General features: G+C 40.3%; 1 protein-coding gene across 1 annotated transcript in view; it reads right to left on the reverse strand.

The window, feature by feature from the left end:
- Positions 1-2611: 2611 nt before the first annotated feature.
- Positions 2612-22563, reverse strand: part of TXNRD3 (thioredoxin reductase 3) — a 32033-nt gene continuing 12081 nt past the window's right edge. Inside the window, exons 5-16 of the mRNA XM_077821328.1 lie at positions 21522-21594; positions 20204-20323; positions 19528-19670; positions 15813-15928; positions 15475-15700; positions 15106-15198; positions 14503-14579; positions 13028-13184; positions 12709-12816; positions 7355-7450; positions 4330-4464; positions 2612-3967 (exon numbers count right to left, since the gene is read on the reverse strand). Of these exons, the coding sequence (XP_077677454.1) occupies positions 3905-3967; positions 4330-4464; positions 7355-7450; positions 12709-12816; positions 13028-13184; positions 14503-14579; positions 15106-15198; positions 15475-15700; positions 15813-15928; positions 19528-19670; positions 20204-20323; positions 21522-21594 (1407 nt within the window). The 3' untranslated portion in view covers positions 2612-3904. The remainder of the gene's footprint in view (positions 3968-4329; positions 4465-7354; positions 7451-12708; positions 12817-13027; positions 13185-14502; positions 14580-15105; positions 15199-15474; positions 15701-15812; positions 15929-19527; positions 19671-20203; positions 20324-21521; positions 21595-22563) is intronic.

Genomic DNA, 22563 nt, shown 5'->3' on the forward strand with positions numbered 1-22563 from the left:
AACTGCAGGTATTTCTCCTTAAAGAGATGGTAGTTGTAGTGACCAACGTAGAGACGATCATGAGCTCACAAAGGGAACTTAAATCCACGTTACAGGAACTAAGTTTTCAGATTGTCACTGAAATGTTTCAGAGCATGTTGAGCAGGGCTTAGCACCAGAGAGAATTTGATGCCCTAGCTAGTGTTTCATGCCCTCTGAAGCACATTGCATGGCCCCTGATCAGAACACAGGATACTGGGCTAGATGGACCACTGGTCTGACACAGTATGGCCTTATGTTGGATGAATACTGCCCCTGCAATGGAGCTGGAACATAAGTATGCTTTCTCAGGTAAGTTTCAGGCTAAGGTGTCTAGTATTTTAATTGGATTAATGTATTTCACTTTTTTGCCATTACGTGAGACTACCACATTGCTTTTTTTTAAAAAAAAGCAGATTCCATCAACTTACCAAAGGAAACTCAAGACAAACATGAATAGAGGCTTGTCTGGACAGGCTTTTCTGCCATTAAAACAAGGAAAATACTTTAGATCCTGTGCTTACAGAGCATATGAAAAGAAAGTACCTAGTACTTAGAATCCTTTGTTTACCTGGCATGAGAAGGGAAAGTCCTATTTGACTCATATTCCCAGACTATGCTGAAATCTTTGGTTGCTCATATTAATGCAGTCATGTCTGTAATTTATCTGTGATATGCTCCAGCAGTGAAGTGCAGCATTCTATTGCAGGATACCTAGTAGTTGAGAGGAATAGGAGTTACAGACATGTCAACAAAAGGGGAGGATTTAGCAGGTACCCAATTCAATTCTCTGAGGGAATCAGGCTTCATCAAAGCCTTTAATTCATTCCAGGTATAGTTCTGTAATCTAGCAGAGCACAAGTGAAGCTCCCAAACCTGCCACTAGAGTATTTTGACAATACTACAGTGACTCGCAATCCCCACTTGCTGTGTCTTTCATGATGCTTCTTGACATACAGCATGCCTGAGAGATCCTGGTTATGAGGGATGAGGATCCTGATGCTGGAAAGAAGGGCCTGCTGAGGATATTATGCTGCTGCTGGTCTGATATTTCCTCTCCTGAGAGGTTCAGGAGCTGCCATGCAACATCCAAACTCCAGGAAAGTAAAACACAAAGCTTGTTAGAGGAAAATGCTGTTGCAGAGACTGGCACACCAGTCCTGGTGATAATTAGGTTGAAGACCAACAAGCCCATTAACACCACGCTCAGCAGAATGACTGAGTTTTTATTTCTCGAATCCTAATTCTTTTACACAATCACATTTGATGCAAGCCTGATATCTTTAAAGCAGAGATCAGAATGGCAGCAAGGTTTCATTGTAAGCAAAAGAGAAGTGCCACTGATGAATTGCTACAAGCAGAATGTTCCTTGTGAGCAGACTGATACCATTTTTAACATTCCTCTTTGTACAAACTATTTATTGTATATCTCTCAACCTCTTCAGTTAATACGTAGAGGCTAACTATACAAGTATTGGCCATAGTTTATAATAGATTGATAAGCATGTTAGACATAGGTAAGAGTTTATAAACAGAGTGCTTGTAGGTTAGATCTTAATAGGTTGCTTATGACTAGAGTCCACCAGGACAATGCATCATCTATTAATAATTAACCTTTTATAAACTATAAATAAAATCATAATGTAACATGTGACCTGAGCAATTTATGCTGTCATTTACTGCTTATCAAATCATGATATTTAAGAGTAGTAACTTCTGGAATCTGTTTCTTCTGCTTGCTCCTCCATTCTTAGATCTTCTGTCTGGTTGTAAATTAGAATTTATATTGCCACTCAACTCATCCAAGCACATGCTCCACACAAAGCAATGTATAATTTCATTGGTCCCCTTTTAAGCTGTTACAACTGAGTGATCCAAAGCACAGATAACCCCTGCACATGTGGTATCCATGTAAGGCTGCCCAGACAAGACTTATGCTCAGTATGTTTCTAGTACATACTTTGCAATCATCTCTTCAGCAGTGATCTAAACTCTCAAGTAGGGTTGGGCTTGGGCAATATTGATATGGGAGAAATGAAAAAGAAAGGTCAGAGAGTTCTGCAGGTAGATGGTACTGTTAAATTCAGTAGACCATCCTATTTTTGAATTAATAATAGCTAGGGCTTTACGGCATTTGTGGGCACTGCAGTGTGCTTCCCACCCCCACAGTCAATCCCAAGTGATAAAAAAACCAAGAACTGTTAGTATTCTAGCACCTTTTGCAACAAATGTTGATGCTAAAAAACTAGTCAAATTCCTTATGCATATATTTTATATACTCAACATTTCTGCAGTTTTCAATTGCCAAAGTTATGCTTAGTTCTTCCTCCTGAAGTGCACACAGTTCCTGGTACCAAATTGATGTCTTCTTCTCCACTAAACTTTAGTATGCAAAGAGTGGTCCTTCCATGTATACAGACTGAGTAATAAATATGATTGCATCTGTAACTGCTTAAGAAAAATCTTCCAGAAGTGTCAAGAGACCTAGTTCACTGGCTCCTGAACAAGCTTAAGATACACAACCCCTTCTACCCAGGACAGGTGCCATATAATGTATGTAATGTATCTTGATCAAAGTATTTGACACATCATATGCAATTGTTCATTTATTGAACTTTAAATGTCATGATACACCATAGATTAAACAGTTAAAAACTATATAAGACAGTGTTCAAAACAGTCTTTCAAAACATATTTGGACAAAACTGAAGCACCAAATTCAAGCACACACTTCCCCAAATTAACACGAGAACAAGGGGGAACGGTTTCAAGCTGCTGACTATACAGGAACTACACAGGGCATGATAGCACAAGTCACTGTTCTCTGCTGCAAAATATAATTTAAAGTAGTAGTAAGTTGTTCATTAAAGTCCATAAAGTGGATTCTAGTGCCTACTGGTGTAGCCATTTCTCTAGCTACTGTATTAATGGAACAGATAACACGGGGAGAGAAGACCATAATCGAGACTCCAATTTTATTAGATAGGCCAGAACTGTAGGTTAGATTACTTTTACATGATGTAATATTTTACACATTGGTGTGGAAACTAAACTTGACACTGATTAGGCTCACAGATTGCAAGGACAACCAACAAGTTTTAGGAGCTTTTTCAATATACTTCAGCTCTGACCCACAAGATTCCTACTATTAAAATCCTGTGCTTCAGGAAGATATTACTAGTTATGGTAGCAAAGCAACTATGAAGTAAGAAAAGATCACAAAATTCTCTCACCTGTAACTTATTTGGTACTTGAGCCAGGTCTTTAGAGGTTAAATGCGAGTGCATTAGCTGCACCGCCTAGCATCTGTATTTGATTTATGAACTTTTTTTAAAACTAAGTCAAGAACAGCATTAAAATCCATGTTAGTCACTGCAAACACAAAAAAGTGACCCAACATGAATTGTAAAATGAGCTGCTGGCAAGAGTAATACAATTATACAGTCATCCTTATATCTAAAGCATTCATACAAAAAACACTGGAACCCAATGAGTTAACTTTAAATTAATTATGCAACTCAAAAGCTCCTTCAGAAGGAAGCTCAGTTTTTTGACTATACAAAGAAGTTTCCTAAGTTTGCAAGGTAAGTCATCAGTTGTAGCTCACCTCAGAACGGGGCTCTGAGCCAAAACTTCAAAAAAGCACTTATGTGCCACTTCCAAGCAAGTCAGGATTTATAGTTTGCGTTTTCCCTGCTGTTGTATTCTTTCCATTGCCAACATTATCTACTGAGGAAGCTTAAGAAATGCATCATTTCTAGTTGTAATAGGTTTGATGCTACTGCTGCTTTCATTTATTTTACTCAAGTGTATTTCACACTTCTTAAGCCTTCCAAAGAGAAAAATGTACATGACAAGAGAAAGATAAAAACAGCAGGGTTTAACCTCAGCATCCTGCCTGAGTGACATCTTTTCCAGAAGATTTTGTAATTTCCATTGTAGTGAACACCTGTAAAAAAAAACAACAAAAAAAACAATGACTTTTTGGATTTATTAATGCTTTATGCAGTAGTCTAAATGGCTTTGGTTGCCCTTATAGTATACCACAAGCTAGGTTTCTACAAATGTTTAAATAGGAAGACAAGATGCAGACTGCATAATTACTTATTTACAAGAAATGTCATGCTTTGTATATTAAAAGGCCAAAGTAACATTGGACTTCCATCAAAATATAAAATAAAAATGTTTAATGTGATGACATTTTAGATTTAAGTCACCCTGGGTCTATTCTCTTCCTGCACATGGGTAACTTCCCTCAATATTAAGTATTAATTAACTCTTGGTTTGAAAAAGTTGAAGTATCCCCCTTACCTCTGCACATGTTGGATGTATGCCTATTGTTTCATCAAGTAATTCTTTCGTGAGACCACATTTTATTGCTGCACCAAAACCTTGGGTAATTTCTCCAGCATTGGGTCCAAGAACATGAAATCCTATTACACGGTTCTTTAAAGGAAGAAAATTAGGTCAGAGCAAAATAGGTTTTGTATTGGTGAAGTTTCATATTCATATTTGAAGAGCGACTTCCCGTTCACTGAAGATTTGTCTTGAAATGAACGGAGTCAACAGTACACTTGGCACAGATGCTCTGAGGCATCTATAAGCATCAGTTAAGTCAGTAAATGAAAGCTTCAAGTTCATTTCCAGTCAAATTAACCACTGGGGGGTATTCATTAGCAATACCCAGAATGCATTTTAGAATTACTAATACAGCTCAAGATGAAACATACTATGTCTACACCATGCAGCTTTTACCGACATGGCTGCGTTGCTACAGCTGTGCCACTGAAAGGTGTGCAGCATAGCTGCTGTTTGTCAGTAGGAGAGAGCTCTCCTGCCGACAAAGTGCTGTTCAGATTGGCACTTGTCGACAAAACTTGTGTCTTTCGGGAGGGTGTTTTACTAACACCTTTGACTGACAAAAGGTTTGTCTTTCACTTGCCAATGTAGACAAAGCCTAATTCTGTACCAGCTGGCTCTCATTATTCTAGAGCAGTAGTTAACCTTTACTGCAGCCTGCACCCCTTTGGTTCTCAAAATATGTTCTTGCACCCTTACCAAATATCGTTGAAGTAGGTCAGTTCTTTAAACCTAGATATATATTTGTTTGTATATTATGGTAATCGTTAAAAAGGTATAATGTTAATAAATACATAGGTTTGATGAAACAAAGTTGTACTTACGTGCATGTCCTTAATTTTTGCTTTAGATGATTTACCTTCTAAAAAAATCTGGCATGTCTCACACCCCCAGAGGGGGCATCTTGCACCCCCAGGGGCCGCATGCACCCCAGGTTAAGAACCACTGTTCTAGAGACATACAGTGCATTCAGATTGTTGCTGATGTGTGAAATAGTACTGTGTTTCTTTATACGAAGGCAGAATTTAAATACCTATTCATGATGCCTGCAAAAGTTCTATTTAGAGAACTTTGGCTATTTCTCTTCCCCTCTTGTTACTGATGTGAGTCATGTCTATTGTACGTTTGAGTTTATCAACTTAACTGGTTTCTGAAGTCACCGCTGGCTGCAGTGGCAAATGAGGTTGCAGACAAGAATAACTTGTAGGCAATAGTAAACTGGCAGTTATCTTTAAGCAACAAAAATTCTGTATGAATTTCCCTTGTGTATTTTATTAAATATAAATGACTCAGCAACAGGATTGTTTCAAAGTAGAATGTGTATATTTCCCATGAAGTGTCAGTGTTAGCAGTTATTGCCACACTGAGTCTGGCTACAATACTTAAGGCAGGATACTAAATACCTCATAATACAATATTAATTGTATGCGAACATCCATTTACTTTGCGTTTCAAAAGAGGTATCTGAAATTTACACTAGGTACTCCCTTCCCCAGGTGTTTTTATATAGTTTCTACAGTAAAGTTGAACATGTTACAGTAAACTAAAGTGCCTCCCTCAACAGCCTGGCCCCTGCCCCTCATCTGCCCCTCCCACTTCCTGCCCCCTTAGAACCTCCAACCCCCCCCCCCCACTCCTTTTCCCCTGACTGCTCCCCCACCCCAGGACCATGTCCCCATCCACTCCTCCCCCCGCCCCCGACTGCCCTGCCCCGACAGGCTCCCTGGGACTCCCATACCCTATCCAACCACCACCTGCTCCCTGTCTGCCCCCTGGGACCTCCTACCCTTATCCAACCCCCCCACCGCCGCCCCCACCTTACCATGCTGCTCAGAGCAGCGGGAGCTCGCAGCCCTGCTGCCCAGTTGGAGCCAGCTGTGCTGCCTGCGTGGTGGCAGGGGGACAGCAGGGGAGGGGCCGGGGGCTAGCCTCCCTGGCCAGGAGCTCAAGGGTCAGGCAGGACAGTCCCGCGGGCCATAGTTTGGCCACCTCTGATATAGCTAGATACAATATAGTATTTAGAAACAGTGTTTCTGCTCCCAGCCACCAGTCATTTTTATGCCAAATTATCTTCCCTGCTTGAGTATTTTATATTTCTCCAAAAAAGTCTTCAGGGTTGGGTCTGTTATGTATTAGAAGGTACCAAGTATTGTTGCAGCTAAAAGCATATTGGGCATATGACAAAATCCTGTTTTTCCTATTAAAAATGTACAGCGCAGAATTTTATAACCAGAAGCAAGTTTTCTATCCTCGAAAAGAGGCAGAAACTGAACAGAAAGGGGTATACTTCCTTAAGAAAGTTAGAGACTTAAGAATATGCAAGTTTAAACACAGCGCAAAAATGCATGCAACACAAGGTCACTTAAAGAAAAGGAGTACTTGTGGCATCTTAGAGACTAACAAATTTATTTGAGCATAAGCTTTCGTGAGCTACAGCTCACTTCATCGGATGCTCACAAAAGCTTATGCTCAAATAAATTTGTTAGTCTCTAAGATGCCACAAGTACTCCTTTTCTTTTTGCGGATACAGACTAACAAGGCTGCTACTCTGAAAAGTCATTTAACTGGAACTGAATGAAAGGTGAATTTCTGAAGTACCAGAAATAAGGAACAACCACCTCCCAAAACTCACTCTAGAGAAAAATCCAAACACAACTATACCAATCCACCCCCAAATGAATGTTATCAAATTGAGACAAGTTTCATAAGGCATTAATCTGGTGCCAACTACCAACTGCTCAATCTGCTAGACACAACCAAATGTTACCTGGTGGATCAAAAGAACATGTTTAAGTTCTTAATAAAATGTACTTGGATTCTGCATTAATAGAATGCGTGTCTGGAACTGGCCATAAACTGAGACTCTGGCCTCAAGTCAATCACTAAATATATGTTCTTGAGTCTGTAGCCTAGAATTTTACTTCTGAGGTTAACACATGCTCAGAGTGGAGACAAATTCCAAATTTATAATACATACATTGTCATGTTTATTGCAGATTATCTTTGCATAGCAAGTATTGTTGTCTCTGCTGGGTACTGTCCATTCAAGAGGCCAAAACAAAGTGTGATACACCTGCAAGGAGCAAGAGGAAGTAGTGTTAAGACTAAATTTAAATTTTAATATATTCTATTTATAAGCTTCCTAGTTTGTAACCAAACCTCTAACCTACTAGCTACCCATTTCTCATTGATATTTGATGGCACTACTCTCCAGTTTCTAACTGGACTTAGTGCTCCATCCACTCTCCATCTTCCAAATCAAAGAGTTTATATGTAGGGCTAGTAGCATTACCTATCGAGTTTGCCTGACATTTCCCAAAACATCCTGTTTTCCAGTTGCTTATAACCAACTATTTGGGCAGGAGTTTTCCATGCTGGGTGTTAGCCTCAGGCTGAACATTTTGGGACAATTTCAGTTAAACCAGTTCAGCCATTTCTGAGGACAAGGGTGTCTTTGGAAAGCACCAGTGGTTTCCCATGCTTTAGAGTAAGTATGGCCTGTGTGTTAGGGATGCAGGGAGTCTGTCTCTTCTGTGCTCTCAATGATCCCCTCTGGCTGACACCCTGGCAGTGTGGAAGTCCCCTCTGTCTGAGTCAGATGGCACAAAAGCTGGACTTATGACATTATGGGGAAGAACCGAGGCAGAGACTAATTGGCTGGGCAAGGAGGAAAGGTCTGGGAGCTGGGGAGGAAAGATGGGCAGAACAGGAAACCAATGGGTGTGTAGGGAAACTAGGACTGGGAGAGGTGGAGACTGAAAACATGAGTGGGCAACCACAGGCTTTGGGGGGTGGGGGAGGGAATGGAAGGGAGAAGAGACAATGACAGATCCAGGTAGTGTGGAAGAACTGGGACAGGCAATTGGATTTACTGGGCAAGGAGACTAATAGCAGAAGCCAGTGGTGGGGAAAAAAAATAGACTAGAACAGGTTGGAAGGGAAAGGGCAGAAGACGGCGCCTGCTAGAGGACACTGCCCTCCAGAGCCTCAAATGGAACCCAATATCCCAGAGTCGCACTATTTCCTCTATCAGTATATATCTGTGTAATCCATAGGCAAAGTGTCCCACCCCTCTGTAGTGCTGGTCCACAGATGATTACAACCTAATACTGCTATCAGTTACTCAGTTAGCTCAAGTGGCAGAGGTCTATACGTTCTAATCCTGCTGCTGAACCATGTGGGTTTGGTGCACATGATGGGATTTCAGTTTTCGTTTTTCCTTTTAAGGAGGATAGGAAATTTTACAAAAGAACTACTTTAGAAGAACAGTGAAGTTGCAAAATCAAGCTCTTAAAAAAAAAAGGAAATAGAAAAGGCTGCCTGTGTATCTTTAAATTCACTACCCTTATGCATATGCATGATGATAGTCTGATCATATAATTCAAGACTATTTTTCCTACAGAACTCCTGCTTATTCTGTGCAGTAATGGCTACTGCTCACTTAATGAGCATCCATCAAATATTTGATCTTCATTGTTCAACGCATATCCCTATGTCTCATTCACTACACATTGGTCAAACCTTATTCTGAAGATTGAATTATTAAATTTCCTCATAAGTTTTTCTATGGTGCTCATCACCACAGTGAGTGCTTCACACACATTGAGTTTATTTTCACAACATGCCTATGAGATCAGTGGTATAGTCCTTTTTTCAGCACTCCCATCTCACTCACTATACACATTCCAACTGTTGCCACCAATGAGGCAGGGATCTTACAGACTAGTCTTTCACTACATAACCCTTATTCAGCTCCACAACCATTCACTCTATCCACTGAATAAGACTGGGATTGCGTGGAAAAAGTACATGATCATGTACTTCAAGACTGCATATACATGATAAAGGAGCTGAATTATGGTTGCACAGGTAACCAATTCTGGCATTTTCTAACTTTTGAACACTTGACTGTGAAACCTTGATATTCTTAACATAGTTTAAGAGTAATAAAAAAAGTATAAGCTTGGCCATCGCAATGCTTTGTTTAGCATTCCAATTAAAAACAGTTATAAGTTTTGTTTTGGTGTTTTGTAAGTTTATCTTCAATAGTTTGTTTGGTGCCAGCTGCCTAAGATGCTCTGGTTGCCGCATATGCAATTAAAATACTGTATTTTACTTAAGAACAGCCATAATGGGTCAGACCAATGGTCCATCTAGCCCAATATCCTATCTTTCGACAGTGGTCAATGCCAGGTGCCCTAGAGAGAATGAACAGAGCAGAACAGGTAATCAAGTGATCCATTCCCTGTCACTCATTTCCAGCTTCTGGCAAACAGAGACTAGGGACACCATCCCTGCTCATCCTGGCTAACAGCCATTGATGGACCTATCCTCCATGAACTTATCTACTACTTTTTTGAACCCTGTTATAGTTTTGGCCTTCACAACATCCTCTGGCAAAGAATTCCACAGGTTGACTGTGTGTTGTGTGAAGAAATACTTCCTTTTGTTTTGATTTCATTTGGTGATCCCTAATTTTTGTGTTATGAGGAGTAAACACTTATTTACTTTCTCCACACTAGTCATGATTTTAATAGACCTCAAATCATATCCCCCCCCTTAGTCGTCTCTTTTCCAAGCTGAAGAGTCCAGTTTGATTAATCTCTCCTAATATGGAAGCCGTTCCATGCCCCTAATAATTTTTTTTGTTCTTTTCTGAACCTTTTCTAATATATCAGTTTTGAGATGGGGCGATCACATCTGCATGTAATATTCAAGATGTGGGCATACGATGGATTTATATAGAGGCAATATGATATTTTCTGTCTTATTATCAATCCCTTTAAGGATTCCCTACATTCTGTTTGCTTTTTTGACTGCCGCTGCACATTGAGTGGATGTTTTCAGAGAACTATCCACAATGACTTCAAGATCTTGAGTTGTAACAGCTAATTTAGATTACATTTTCTATGTACAGTTGGGATTATGTTTTCTAACGTATACTACTTTGCATTTGTCAACTCTGAATTTCATCTGCCATTTTGTTGTCCAGTCACCCAGTTTTGAGAGATTTTGTAGCTCTTCGCAGACTGCCTGGGACTTATCTTTTTTTTACTTTTTTCGGGGGGGGAAGGTAGAGAGAGAAAAGAGAGAAAGAGGAGGAGAACAATAATGGAAAAATTAATACTGATTCCCTACCTGGGATCTCAGATATGTTTTGTATACTTCAGAATGCCAATGCACCATTGCCTGAATTGCACTAGCCCCCAGACCAACTGGGCCGAGGCTGTTGCTGCCGCCGTGATCCCAAGTGAGTGGGAACCAAATTCATGTGCTGGGAGCCCCAACCTCACCAGTCCCCATCTTAAAACTGTAACAAACTGGTATGTTGTGAGGGCACTCCCATCAGTGCGAATAAAGAGGGGCCCATCCCTCTCTGGTCTTATTACCATATATGCCCTCACAGCCCCCATCAAGTAGATCCTGGGCTTGCCACCCTCCTTTAGAGCTCTCCCCCTCTCTCACACACACACAATTTGAATTGCATATGCAGCATCCTAAGTATTTTAGTCAGCTGGCACTAAAATTATAGTAACTTCCAAGTTAGTGCTGAATTGTAAAACAGAAACTAATAAAAACAGAGTGCCACATAGCAGCTCCAAATAGAGAGTATAAGGTGGGTGCAAAACTGGTTGGAAAACCACTACCAGAGAGAGTAGTTATCAGTGGCTGAGTCATGCTGGAAGGGTATAACGAGTGGGGTCCTACAGGGATCAGTTCTGGGTCTGGTTCTGTTCAGTATCTTCATCATCAATGATTTAGATAATGGCATACAGAGTACACTTATCAAGTTTGTGGATAATACCAAGCTGGGAGGGGTTGCAAATGCTTTGGAGGATAGGATTAAAATTCAAAATGATCTGGACAAACTGGAGAAGTGGTCTGAGGTAAATAGGATGAAATTCAATAAGAACAAATGCAAAGTACTGCACTTAGGAAGAAACAAAATCAGTTGCACACTTACAAAATGGGAAATGACTGCCTAGGAAGGAGTACTGTGGAGAGATCTGGGGCGTAATAGTGGACCACAAGCTAAATATGAGTCAGTGTAATGCTGTTGCAAAAAAAGTAAAAACATTCTGGGATGTATTAGCAGGAGTGTTGTAAGTGATTCTTCCACTCTACTAAGGCCTCAGCTGGAGTATTGTGTCCAGTTCTGGGCACCACATTTCAGAAAGGCAATGGACAAATTGGAGGGAGTCCAGGGACGAGCAGCAACAATGATTAAAGGTCTAGAAAACATGACCTATGAAGGAAGATTGAAAAAACTGGGGTTGTTTAATCTGGAAAAGAGAAGACTGAGGGGACATGAAAACAGTTTTCAAGTATGTAAAAAGTTTGTAACAAGGAGGAGGAAGAAAAATTGTTTTTCTTAACCTCTGAGGATAGGACAAGAAGCAATGGGCTTAAATTGCAAGAAGGGAGGTTTAGGTTGGACAGTAGGAAAAACTTAACTATCAGGGTGGTTAAACACTGGAATAAATTGCCTAGGGAGGTTGCGGAATCTCCATCATTGGAGATTTTCAAGAGCAGATTAGACAAATACCTGTCAGGAATGGTCTAGATAAATCAGCCCTGCCATGAGTGCAGGGGACTGGACTAGATGACCTCTCGAGGTCCCCTTCAGTTCTATGATTCTATACATCAGAAGGAAACATTGGCACTACAAGCATGAATTCCAGAGTTGAGTCTACAAAAACAATTCTATTGCAAATACATTTGTGAAAAGCTTATAGGAGGAGGGAGACATAAGGAACTGGAATGAAGATTAAATCAGAGTCTAAAGCCCATGCCAGCAGCCCAAGAATTGGCCAGGGAGGAAAAGTGAAACAGTTTACAAAGGAACAGGGCAAATAAGAGTGAACAAAAAACAGAAAATAGGGGACGACTTAGGACCTCATCACCTAAAATGAACATGCAAAGGCTTGTGGCACACAAGGGGATGAATAACTTTTTGGAGTACTGGTTCAAAGAATTACACAGCGCTGTTCCAGTGAAGTGAAATTACCTTCTCTCATCCAATTTGGATTTCCCAGAACTCCAAGAATCACATGGAACTATATCCCTAAAGTTAAATGCTTCTGGATTTTTCAGACACCAGGTGTGTGAGAAAAATCTTTGAATCAGCCCAACTTCTGTTGGTGAGAGACAAGCTTTGGAAATTGTCAGCCGTCAAAGAAAATACTTGACTAATGCTGTAAGATTACACCGAAGTGTTTAAATAGGGATCTCCTCAATACTTGTAATGTTAATTTAGACCAGTAGCCTCTTGAGAAGGTACAATAGCACATTTAAACAGGCAGCTATGAAATGAAGACTTCAGCTTCTCACCTCTACGTTTTCCTTTCCATATTCTTCAATGGCTCTCTCTTCAGGTAATCCACAACAGCCATACTCCAAAGGAGTAAACACTGTAGTTGGTACATTGACATAGTCACACTAAAATTAAAAGAATTCAGTTTTCTTTATATTTACATATTCATATGCCTACGTAGAGACACATTTAAAAAAAAAAAAGTGAACAAGCTGCACCACCAAATCATTGTCATAGTAGCACAAGACCCAAGACTCTCAGCCAGCACCTGCTAATCTCTTGAGGTAAATACCATGGTGAAAGTGAAGTTCATATTTTCACAGAATATGATCTTACCTTTATAAAGCTACCCCCAAAAAGTCTGCGAGCTAGAAGCTTGCCTGCCTGAATTGCAACTGGGGTAAGTTCAAGTTTTCCATCCAAGATATCTCCAATAGCATAGACATGAGGCACACTGGTTTGTTCCTCGTCATTTACAGGTATTTTTCCATTCCTTTTGAAAAAAGCCCAACAAAGTGTAGATCAGTACTCTGACCTTACTTTCTCAATTCAGTTAAAGACCTATTCTACTACACAGAGACACTAGAATACTTTCAGGCACTGCTCTAAGAAAAGAAAGTATTTATGCCAGCTCTAGTTAGAACAAACTCCTTGGGCCACAGACTACTGCCTTTTCCCTCCCATACAATGCCAAACAGTCAGTACCTAAGGGGCCAGATTTTCACCTCTGCACACAAGTGTAAATATGAACACCACCACTGACATTGGAGAGAAATCAGGATCTGTCCTTCTATTTGATTATTATATAGCTTGCTGAAGTAATAGACATCTCCCTCCTAAGCAAAAGTCTAATCTATCAGCACAGATGACAAGGGAAGTATTAAGAACTATTCAGTCAATGGGCACTGTTGCTTTGTTCATAATGCTAACTTAATCTGGTTAAACCAGAAAAGTGAATTTAATGAGGTTCAATCAATCAGAAAAATGAAACATGAGTCAGCCTTATACAAGCAGGTTATTAAACTATTTTAGCATTTTAAGGGCCCTCTCTAAGAAATGCAAGTGTAAAGCCTCAGTTTAGTGGATGTATTCCTGCTAAATCTCTCATACACAGGCTAAGATTGTTAATCAGTAAATGCTGGTAAACAGCAATTCAACCGTACACACATACACACAAATGGATGAAAAAAATATTTCTATTGACAATTAGAAAAGTTTACAGACAGGCAAAGTAAGAAAAGCTGCCTGAGAACTTAGTCTGATTTATGGATGTTTACTCAGTATATTTTAAACATGTGATGTTGACATCTTTTAACCGTTGTAACTTTTTGAATCTCAACTTGTCATTAAACGAACACCCCACTGTCTGACACCCTGTAATTTCCCACAACTGAAACATTAAAAAACGCTCAAAAACCATACACATTTTTATAATTTCGCCAGATAATATCAAGTTTCCCAAGCTTAGTCATAGGTCAGTGAAGCAAAAGCATTACAGACTACATCAGAGTAACTGAAGTAAAAGTAGTTGCTTGTAGTTTTATCATTTAAAAAAAAACAACACACACTTATATGTGCTTCAAAGTCCAGTTTTACAGGAGCCCACACACACACTAAAAAATAGTGGTTTCTAGAAAAAGATAAACACCTCATGCTCCCTTTCTTGGGACAAAAACTATTGAAAATCTCCATGCTCAACTGACAAGTATCATAAGCAGGAATTTCAAAAATCAGTATCAATAGTTACTGGTAGGGTTAAGAAGCTGAGAGCAGTTCTGAAGTGAACATGCCAGACAAATTAAGATACTCACTTTTCATTGATTTTGACACCAATCTTATCTAAACCAATGTTTCTGGTACAGGCATCACGACCAATAGCCATCAAAACCTACAAAAAAAGTAACAAAAAAAGAAGCTATCAAGAACTCCTTTCTATCAATGTTATTCCAAGTATTCTGTTTCAATTTTTCAATGAAAACTAAGCAAGTGAACAACTGAAGCCACACTTCCTAAAGTTGCTTAAAATGTGTAGGTGTCAGTAGTTAGCAGCAAAAAGATTACCTTGATACTAGAATAATAGTCAGAACAGACAACTGGTAACTTATGACACCATCTACAAAACAGTCAACCCCCTCATAGCAGAGTTAAAGTTTCAGCAATTCTGTGGATAGAGTTGCAACAGGACAGAATATCAAAGTCTTGTTATTTTTCTATGGAATGTTGACAACGCTGGCAGGTTGCCAGAATTATTGAATTTCTTATTGTACCTCCCTTCCTTTGTTTCAAAATAGTACAAATGATTTAAGAGTTTTAATGATCATTAACATACATTTTACTTTGATACAAATACATTATTTGTGGGCATCATTTAGTGCCTGATAACAGGGATATATTTGTAGTACAAAATTGCTTACAGTATTATATTCTCCTTCAACAGTGTCTGGTCCCTCAGTAGACTGTGCTACCACTTTTAGTCTTCTAGGCATGCCTTCCTCCAACCTTTCAATCTGTAGGAAAGAATTAATAATCTTAGTCAAGTTACCTTAACCAGCAGAGCCTTATTGCATTACACAACATATACACTACACACCTTGCTGAATGTTCAGCAATAAAATGCTTTTAACATAAAAGCTTGGCCATACAGAATTTTCAGCTTATCTGCTATAGAGCTGAACTTTTTTTCTGGAAGACATTTTATCACAAGACACTTGCATTCTGGGTAATCCTTTCCTTTCAGGCTGGCTATTTAGCAAGAAAGAAGAGAAACAAGTGAAAGTACTTGCCCGAGTAGGTACAAATTTCCTGATGAATTTAACACCATGAGTTTCCATGTAGGCACCTGCTCTCTCTGCCATTTCTTGGTCAAAGCCTCGAAGAAGGATGGAGCGCACCATAACTGTGACATCCAAACCAATGCCAGCAAGAAATCCTGCACACTCCAGAGCCACATAGGAGGCACCCACAATTAGAGTTTTGCCAGGGCAGTAAGGCAGGGAGAAGAGGTCATCGCTGAAAAGCAACGCAGAAAACACCATTTTACAATTCAGCTTTGTTTCAATTTGCATGTGCAAAAGTAGACAGAAGGGAAGTCTTATTAACCAAGACTAACATCTCATCTCACCTAGTAATGCAGTATTCTTTATCTCCAGGGATACCCAAATATCGGGGCCTTTCCCCTGTTGCTAGGACAAATGTCTGTGCTGTGTGAAAAGTTTCCTGTCCTTTCCTGGTGGTTGCCTGGAGATACACAGGAAAACAAAAACAAACCAAAAAACAAAAACAAAAACACAAAAAAACAGAATTACAGAACTATTGTATTCTTAGATGCCAGGAATAACTTGTGAGTCACAAGGCCTACTGCCAACAATAAAAACCTCAACTTTATCAAGCAGCTGATAAATGCAATAGGATTTAGAAAGGAGTCTTGATAACAGATGGAGCCAAGTGAAAAGCCATTATACTGTAGAGATACTCTTAAGAAATCCTTTTACTGAACTATATGGTAACATCCATTGTTAATGGGTTTACATTGGGAAAATACACTAGACTACACTCCCCACACTAGCTGCATTGAACAACAGTGATCAGCTGACTTGGGCAGGGCTCAGAAGGTTTATTAGACTATACATTTAATAAGGAGAGAGACTGAAAGTTTCTTAAAGAACTTGAAATAAGAGTTCGATGTTGATGCTAGCAGCAAAACAGATGGTTATCCAAGTAATTTTGAGGCTTGTGTAGGAGTAGACTAGAAAAGTGCTTTAAGACAGGCTGATACCGCAGTTGAGAAGAAAACAAAGGATGGTTTAAGTTTCCCTCAACTTCAAAGGCAGTCAGTCTTTGGGACTTCATATTGCTAAATGCCTCTTTTTGAAAGGGGTTTGAGAAACTACAAGTCAAACCTGGGCGAAAAGGAATGTCAGATTTGTCCTCTTGCATGTAGCAGCTTAAAAAAAGTCTGCTCTACTTTCCTGTATTGATGGCCCAGCTCAGTACCAAACTTATATTAAATGAACAGCTGCAAATTGAATTTCTTCTATAACATTGGTAAAAAATAAGCCAACTAGTTTTACTCCTCATTCAGTGTAACCTGGATTTAAATTGTGTGACTAAATCAAACTAACTACATCAGGGTCAAGCAGCTGTATCCAGTGAACCTACATGATGTAAAATTTATTCATTGCTGCATCCCTAACCTGGGTAAACCCTGGTCCAATCTGATAGTCAGCTATAATACCCGCTGTGCAGTACAAATTAAGTATATACTTGTCTTGTGGCTTCATTCCTATGCCAATACACAGAATACTATTCCAACTCCATAATATCATGGAAGGGATCTGAACTTTAGGAACAAGCAAGGTTTTGGATATGGCTCTTTATGTTTCTGATCGGTAGGCCATTTGTGTGTTTTCTAAAATTAACACTCCTCTTCCAAACTAATTTTAATGTTTTCTTGGCTCAGTATGCAGTATTATTCATAGTTACTCACTGAGATTAAGATCCAATTTTCAGTGACGTTATGAGGCAAGAGGCAAGTTACAAGAAGAAAGTAAGTTTTAACTTGAATCAACTATCCAGGGATTTTGAATAAAAGATCCAGTAAACTCCTGATTCTTACATGCTATAGATTTAAGTTAACACCAATTATCTATAAACATTAAGGCAATTTAATAGTTATGTTTCATAGCTTTTCATTTAAAATTTTGGAATCAAGTCACACAGTTGTTACATACTCAAGCTCTACCTCTCTACTTATGCAAGATTCTCTATTTGCAGATCCCCACATTACTTCTACATAACTGGTATTAGTATGCAAGTATTATGACAGTGGTTACTGGAGTATAAATCTACTTAAATCAGTAAATTATTCCTCTAATTTTAATTCTTTAAGTGAGATAAGTAAAGTATCATACAATAACTCCTCACTTAAAGTCATCCCGGTTAATGTTGTTTTGTTGCTGATCAATTAGGGAACATGCTCATTGAAAGTTGTGCAATGCTCCACTATTCTGTTGTTTGTCTGCCTGCTTTCTCCACAACTGGCGGCCTCCCTACGTTCTTCCCCCCTCCCCCCCACCAACAACGCCTCCCGCCCACCGGCAGACCCCACGGATCAGCCCCTTCCCCCTCCTGCCAGGGGCAATCAGCTGGCTTGCAGCATTTGGGGGGGGGGGGGAGGGAGAGAAGGAGAGAAGGCTCAGCGCACAAGCTCCCCCCTCCCTCCTGAACACCGCAAACCAGCTGATTGCCCTGGGCGGGGGGGGAGGGGGGAGGTCCTCGCTCCTCCCTCCTAAACACAGCAAGCCAGCTGATTGATTGCCCTGGGAAGGAGGACCATAGCCTGCCTGCGAAGTAAAGGGGGAAGAGGTGGGGGAAGCGGGAGGGAGGGAGAGAAGACGCGGGTCAAGTGTGGGGGCTTGGAGGAAGGGGTGGAGTGGGCGGGCTGCGGGTTGAGCCCCCAGCCCCTGGTGCTTGCAGAGTAGGGGAAGCTGCCGCCACTGCTGTGCAATGTGCTTCTCCTAGCCTACAGTACCTTCAGCGTCCTTGTCTGCCTCATCTCCAGTGCCAGTGGGCTGTGCCTGTGTAGAGTAAGACATGGGCACCTCCCAACTATAGTACTGTACTGCTGTAAACGCACAGCACATGCAACTACTCCCCTGCCAGTGATTCACTGTTGCTTTAAGGCCCAACGGCCCTGCTTGGGAATAGGGCTCTACACCAAGTGCTTGCGAGGCCACCAGCTGCCTGCAAAGCAGCTGCAGGTGGTGCACAGCAGAGGCCCTGCCTTACTACACAATAAATAATGTTTTATCTGCTCCCTCCTCTTTGCTGGAGGGAGGTAAGAACACAGGGGGCGGCAGCCTGCCCAAAGCAAGTTACAGGAATAGCATTCCAGCGCCTGCTTCGCTGTAGCAAGGGGGAGAAGCGGCGTAGAGATGCACAGAACCTGGCCCTGCTTCCATGAAAGCATGTGAAATACACAGGAGCTTTGCCATTCACTTTAATGCCAGCTGCATGTCTCTACCCCTGAATGCACACAGCAGAGAGGGGCACAGCCCTGCAGCAAGTGTTAATTTTCCTCCTCTTACTACATTGGCTGCAATGCTGCCCGGATCCTGAGTGCATAGTTACTAGGGGAGATACAGCAGGGCCATTTTTCCAGGGCACCCTGGAAGAGAGGCCTTTGGTCCTCCAGCAGGGCTCCTGTGAAAGTAAGAGCCTCCATAACTAGTCCTAGCCTAAACCCACAGGGCTTCCAGAAGGGGAGCAAAATTACCATGGAGAAATGACACGGTTTTCCAAATTCTCTCTTGCAATAGTTGCCTGATGTTGCATGACCCCGGCCACTTCAGGCTGAAGGGAATGAGGAGTAGCACATGTTCCTCCGGACGTGCATGCATCACCCAGCATCATGAGTCAAAAACGTCCAGCAAGTGATAGTGGAGTGCCTAGCAGTACCAGTAGCACCAAGAAAACTATGAAAACCCTTAGTTTAAAATTGTTTAAAAAAAAAAACAAACTTATAGCTGTATTAAATTGCTTGTTTAAAATGTATATAATGCCTTTTGTCTGTCAATTTTTTTCCCCACTGGAACTTAACATCTTCCCCTCCGGCACATTTACATTAATTCTTATGGGAAAATTGGATTCGCTTAACATAGTTTCACTTAAAGTCACATTTTTCAGGAATATAACTACAATGTTAAGTGAGGAGTTACTGTATTAAGCTGAAACCTTTTACATACTAGGTTTCAACTAAAGAGCAGTTTTAGGACATATGGGGAGTGATTCTTAACAGGTCAGAGAAAATAAGCCAAAGCTAAACATGCAGCAGCTACCTTTATTTTGTGTGGTTCGATAAATTCTGCATAGGCATTAACGTATGTCACAGTCTTCTCTCTCAAGGACACCCTGTAACCCCAATTTAAAGAGCCTATGTAGTTCTGAATTGCTTCTACCATGGTCTCCCAGTTGTGTTTAACTAAAAATAGAAACAAGAAGCTTTACAGTTAAAAAGAAACAAGTATAAACACACTAACTTCATGAACGTCAGAGGCTTACAGTAAATTGTAAAAATAGTTGCTAATTAGTCATAACTCAAATTATGGCAATACTATAGGTTAAGCAATGCCTCACTAAATTAGCAAGCCCAAGTAGAATACACATACACATTTCATGTAATAAGTAACATATTAAAGTTTTTCTAGGGATACTTCATATCCATCAGACATAAAAAATGGCTTCTCTCTTAGCACTACTGGCAAAGTTATCTGGGTTTATGAAACCCAACTACAAGTAACCCAACAAGCTAGGTTATGCAAGTTATGGTGGAATCAAGCCTCAAAACAGGTTTAAGTGTCTTCATAAAGAGATCTTGGGGGAGAGGGAGGGAAAAGTTGTTCAAGTGGCAAACTGAATTCTATTTAGTCACTTCAATACTAAAAGAATTCTTATTTAAGCTCAAACAAGAGTTCTGATTTGCATCCTCCCCCACCAGTGTTCAGTGTTATTGACCTTGCTCATCATACTCCCAGCCAAATTTCCTTGAATCTTGAAGTGCCTGTCCCAGAAGTGCAGCTTGATGCATGAGTTTCTTAGGAATACAACCTACATTTACACAAGTGCCACCAAGTCCTGTGATGGAAAGAAAGAAAGTTTATTTAATGTTATCACCAGCATTAACTTTAGATGTGCACTTCTGTCTTTTATGACATGCTCTATGTACTCCACTGTCTAGCCATCCATTAGTATTACTTTCTGTACACATGCAAGCAATGGATGGAGAACTTCCTTTACAACTACATACCTTCCGATGCAGTATGTAATTGGACAAGGTTGACAAAGTAACATTTTTTACTTAAGCAATAACATTTTAACTCTAATTCCAATACCAAGCAGGTTACATAAGTAAAGCTTTAAGCATAGGCCCAACACATTCACATATATAAAGTAGTTTTGGACTAATTCACTGCCACTTATTCTGTAGTCAGATAAAACAGAATGACACTTTCATGATACCTAAGAAGTGCAAGAGACCACAGTCTGCAGTGTTAACCATGCCTATTCTATGGAGTCAGAGACAGCTAAATTTCAAAAAAGAAATGAAGGGCAAACATTCCTCTTATGAGTGACTGTAAGAAATTCAACATGTGCTTTCTTCAGAACAAAAGAATACTTCTCTACACAGAGTTTACTTATGGAAAGGATGACCACTAATCTGTTCTATAGGAGCCAGGATCAAAAAAATGTGAAAAAAAAGCAAAAAGCAAGGTCAAGGGAAAGTGAGGAATTCTGGAGACCACAGGAAAAGCATCCACTTCGAGGTGCTTGTAACACCTATTGTAGAAGTATGGTCCCCTTGGGCCTATGAAATACTGAATGTATCACAGTGCTAAGCACTTCAGCTAAAATGATAAGAGATGATACTGTAATTCAGCCACTCAAGTGTAAAGCCAATTCAAACTAACACTTCCATCTAAGGAGCTCAAAATGTGCTTTACAGATATCAGCTTCCCTATAAGTGATTAAAATGTTTAAGATTTAAAAAGGGAAGGTTACGTAGCAAAGAATTTAGTGAGAACGTGAAATCCAAGAGTTGTTAATAAGAAATTGAAGTAAATAGTGAAATGCAGGCTGGATAGAAAAATCCATCTCAAACAGGCAGGTTGAGTGAGGTTTATTTCCTCCATCATTTACGTTGTAGAATCACAGCCTCATGTCCATACCATACTACACGAATGCAAAACCTTGAAACTAAATAATTTAAGCAATGCTTGACATCAGCATTTTAATCTATGCATATATATTGTGATTTGAGGCTAGGACTGCTTACCCCATGAAGTACCCGAAGGTGTTGGTACAACATAATCTAGCACCATGACCTTTTTTCCTAAGGCAGCAGCTTCCTGTATTAAAAAAGAAGTCAGATATGAACTGATGAACTTCTCCATTGCTTTTTGATGCTAAAAGCTTTCCTTGATCATTTAAGCAGGTCCTCCAATGTGCTTGTCTGATGGAAGGCATTTCTGATGACAGTCGTAGTACCACTTACCCTTCTCTCCGTAATGCCATCAGTGCTTGTGATAAGTGTGGGAATTTTGGTAATACTTTTACGATGTTCTTGTGCACCTCAGTTCCCCTGTGCTTTGTACTACTATGCAAAGGAAAAGGGACTCTGTGTCAGACTCATGTGGCTGCCTGGTAAGAGACCAGAATAATTAATGAACTGAATAGAGCCTATGCATGTGAATGGAGGATCTGGAAGAAACTGAAAACCTCAATGGCTGGGACACTCACACCTAGCAATCTACAGCCAAGAGGAGATTCCCTGCCACCTCTCTGCAGGTAAGCACAGCAAAGGCCCTAAGCTGAAGAATGTGTGAAGGTGTCAAATGTCTGACAGAGCTGGATACACGGACACAGGAGGAACCTGGAGACTAACGGTATGTCTATACTACAGTTTATGTCAGGATAACTTAGGTCACTTAGGGGTATGACTAAACCATCCTCTTGAGCAACATAAGTTACAGCAACATAAGCACTCGTATGCACACCACTATGTTGGTGGGAGAGCCATAGCTTCTACCATTCATGGAGGTGGTTTTATTATGCCGATGAGAAAGCTCTCTCCTGTCAGCATAGAGAGTCTTCACCAGATGCACTGCAGCAGCACAGCTGCACCGGCACAGCTGTGTCGCTGTACATTTAGACATGCCCTAAGAACAAAAGGGGACAGAGGGCCAGGATAATGTCAGGGCAACAGGACCTGGCAGAACCCTAGCTCCTACCAACAGGAATCATATCCTAAGCCTGCATCTCACACTAACCTAAAGACTTTTTAGATTCTGTATTCCAGGTTATTAAAATTGGTATCT

This window comes from Eretmochelys imbricata, chromosome 7, assembly GCF_965152235.1.
Source record: "Eretmochelys imbricata isolate rEreImb1 chromosome 7, rEreImb1.hap1, whole genome shotgun sequence".
NCBI classification, from domain to species: Eukaryota; Metazoa; Chordata; order Testudines; family Cheloniidae; genus Eretmochelys; species Eretmochelys imbricata.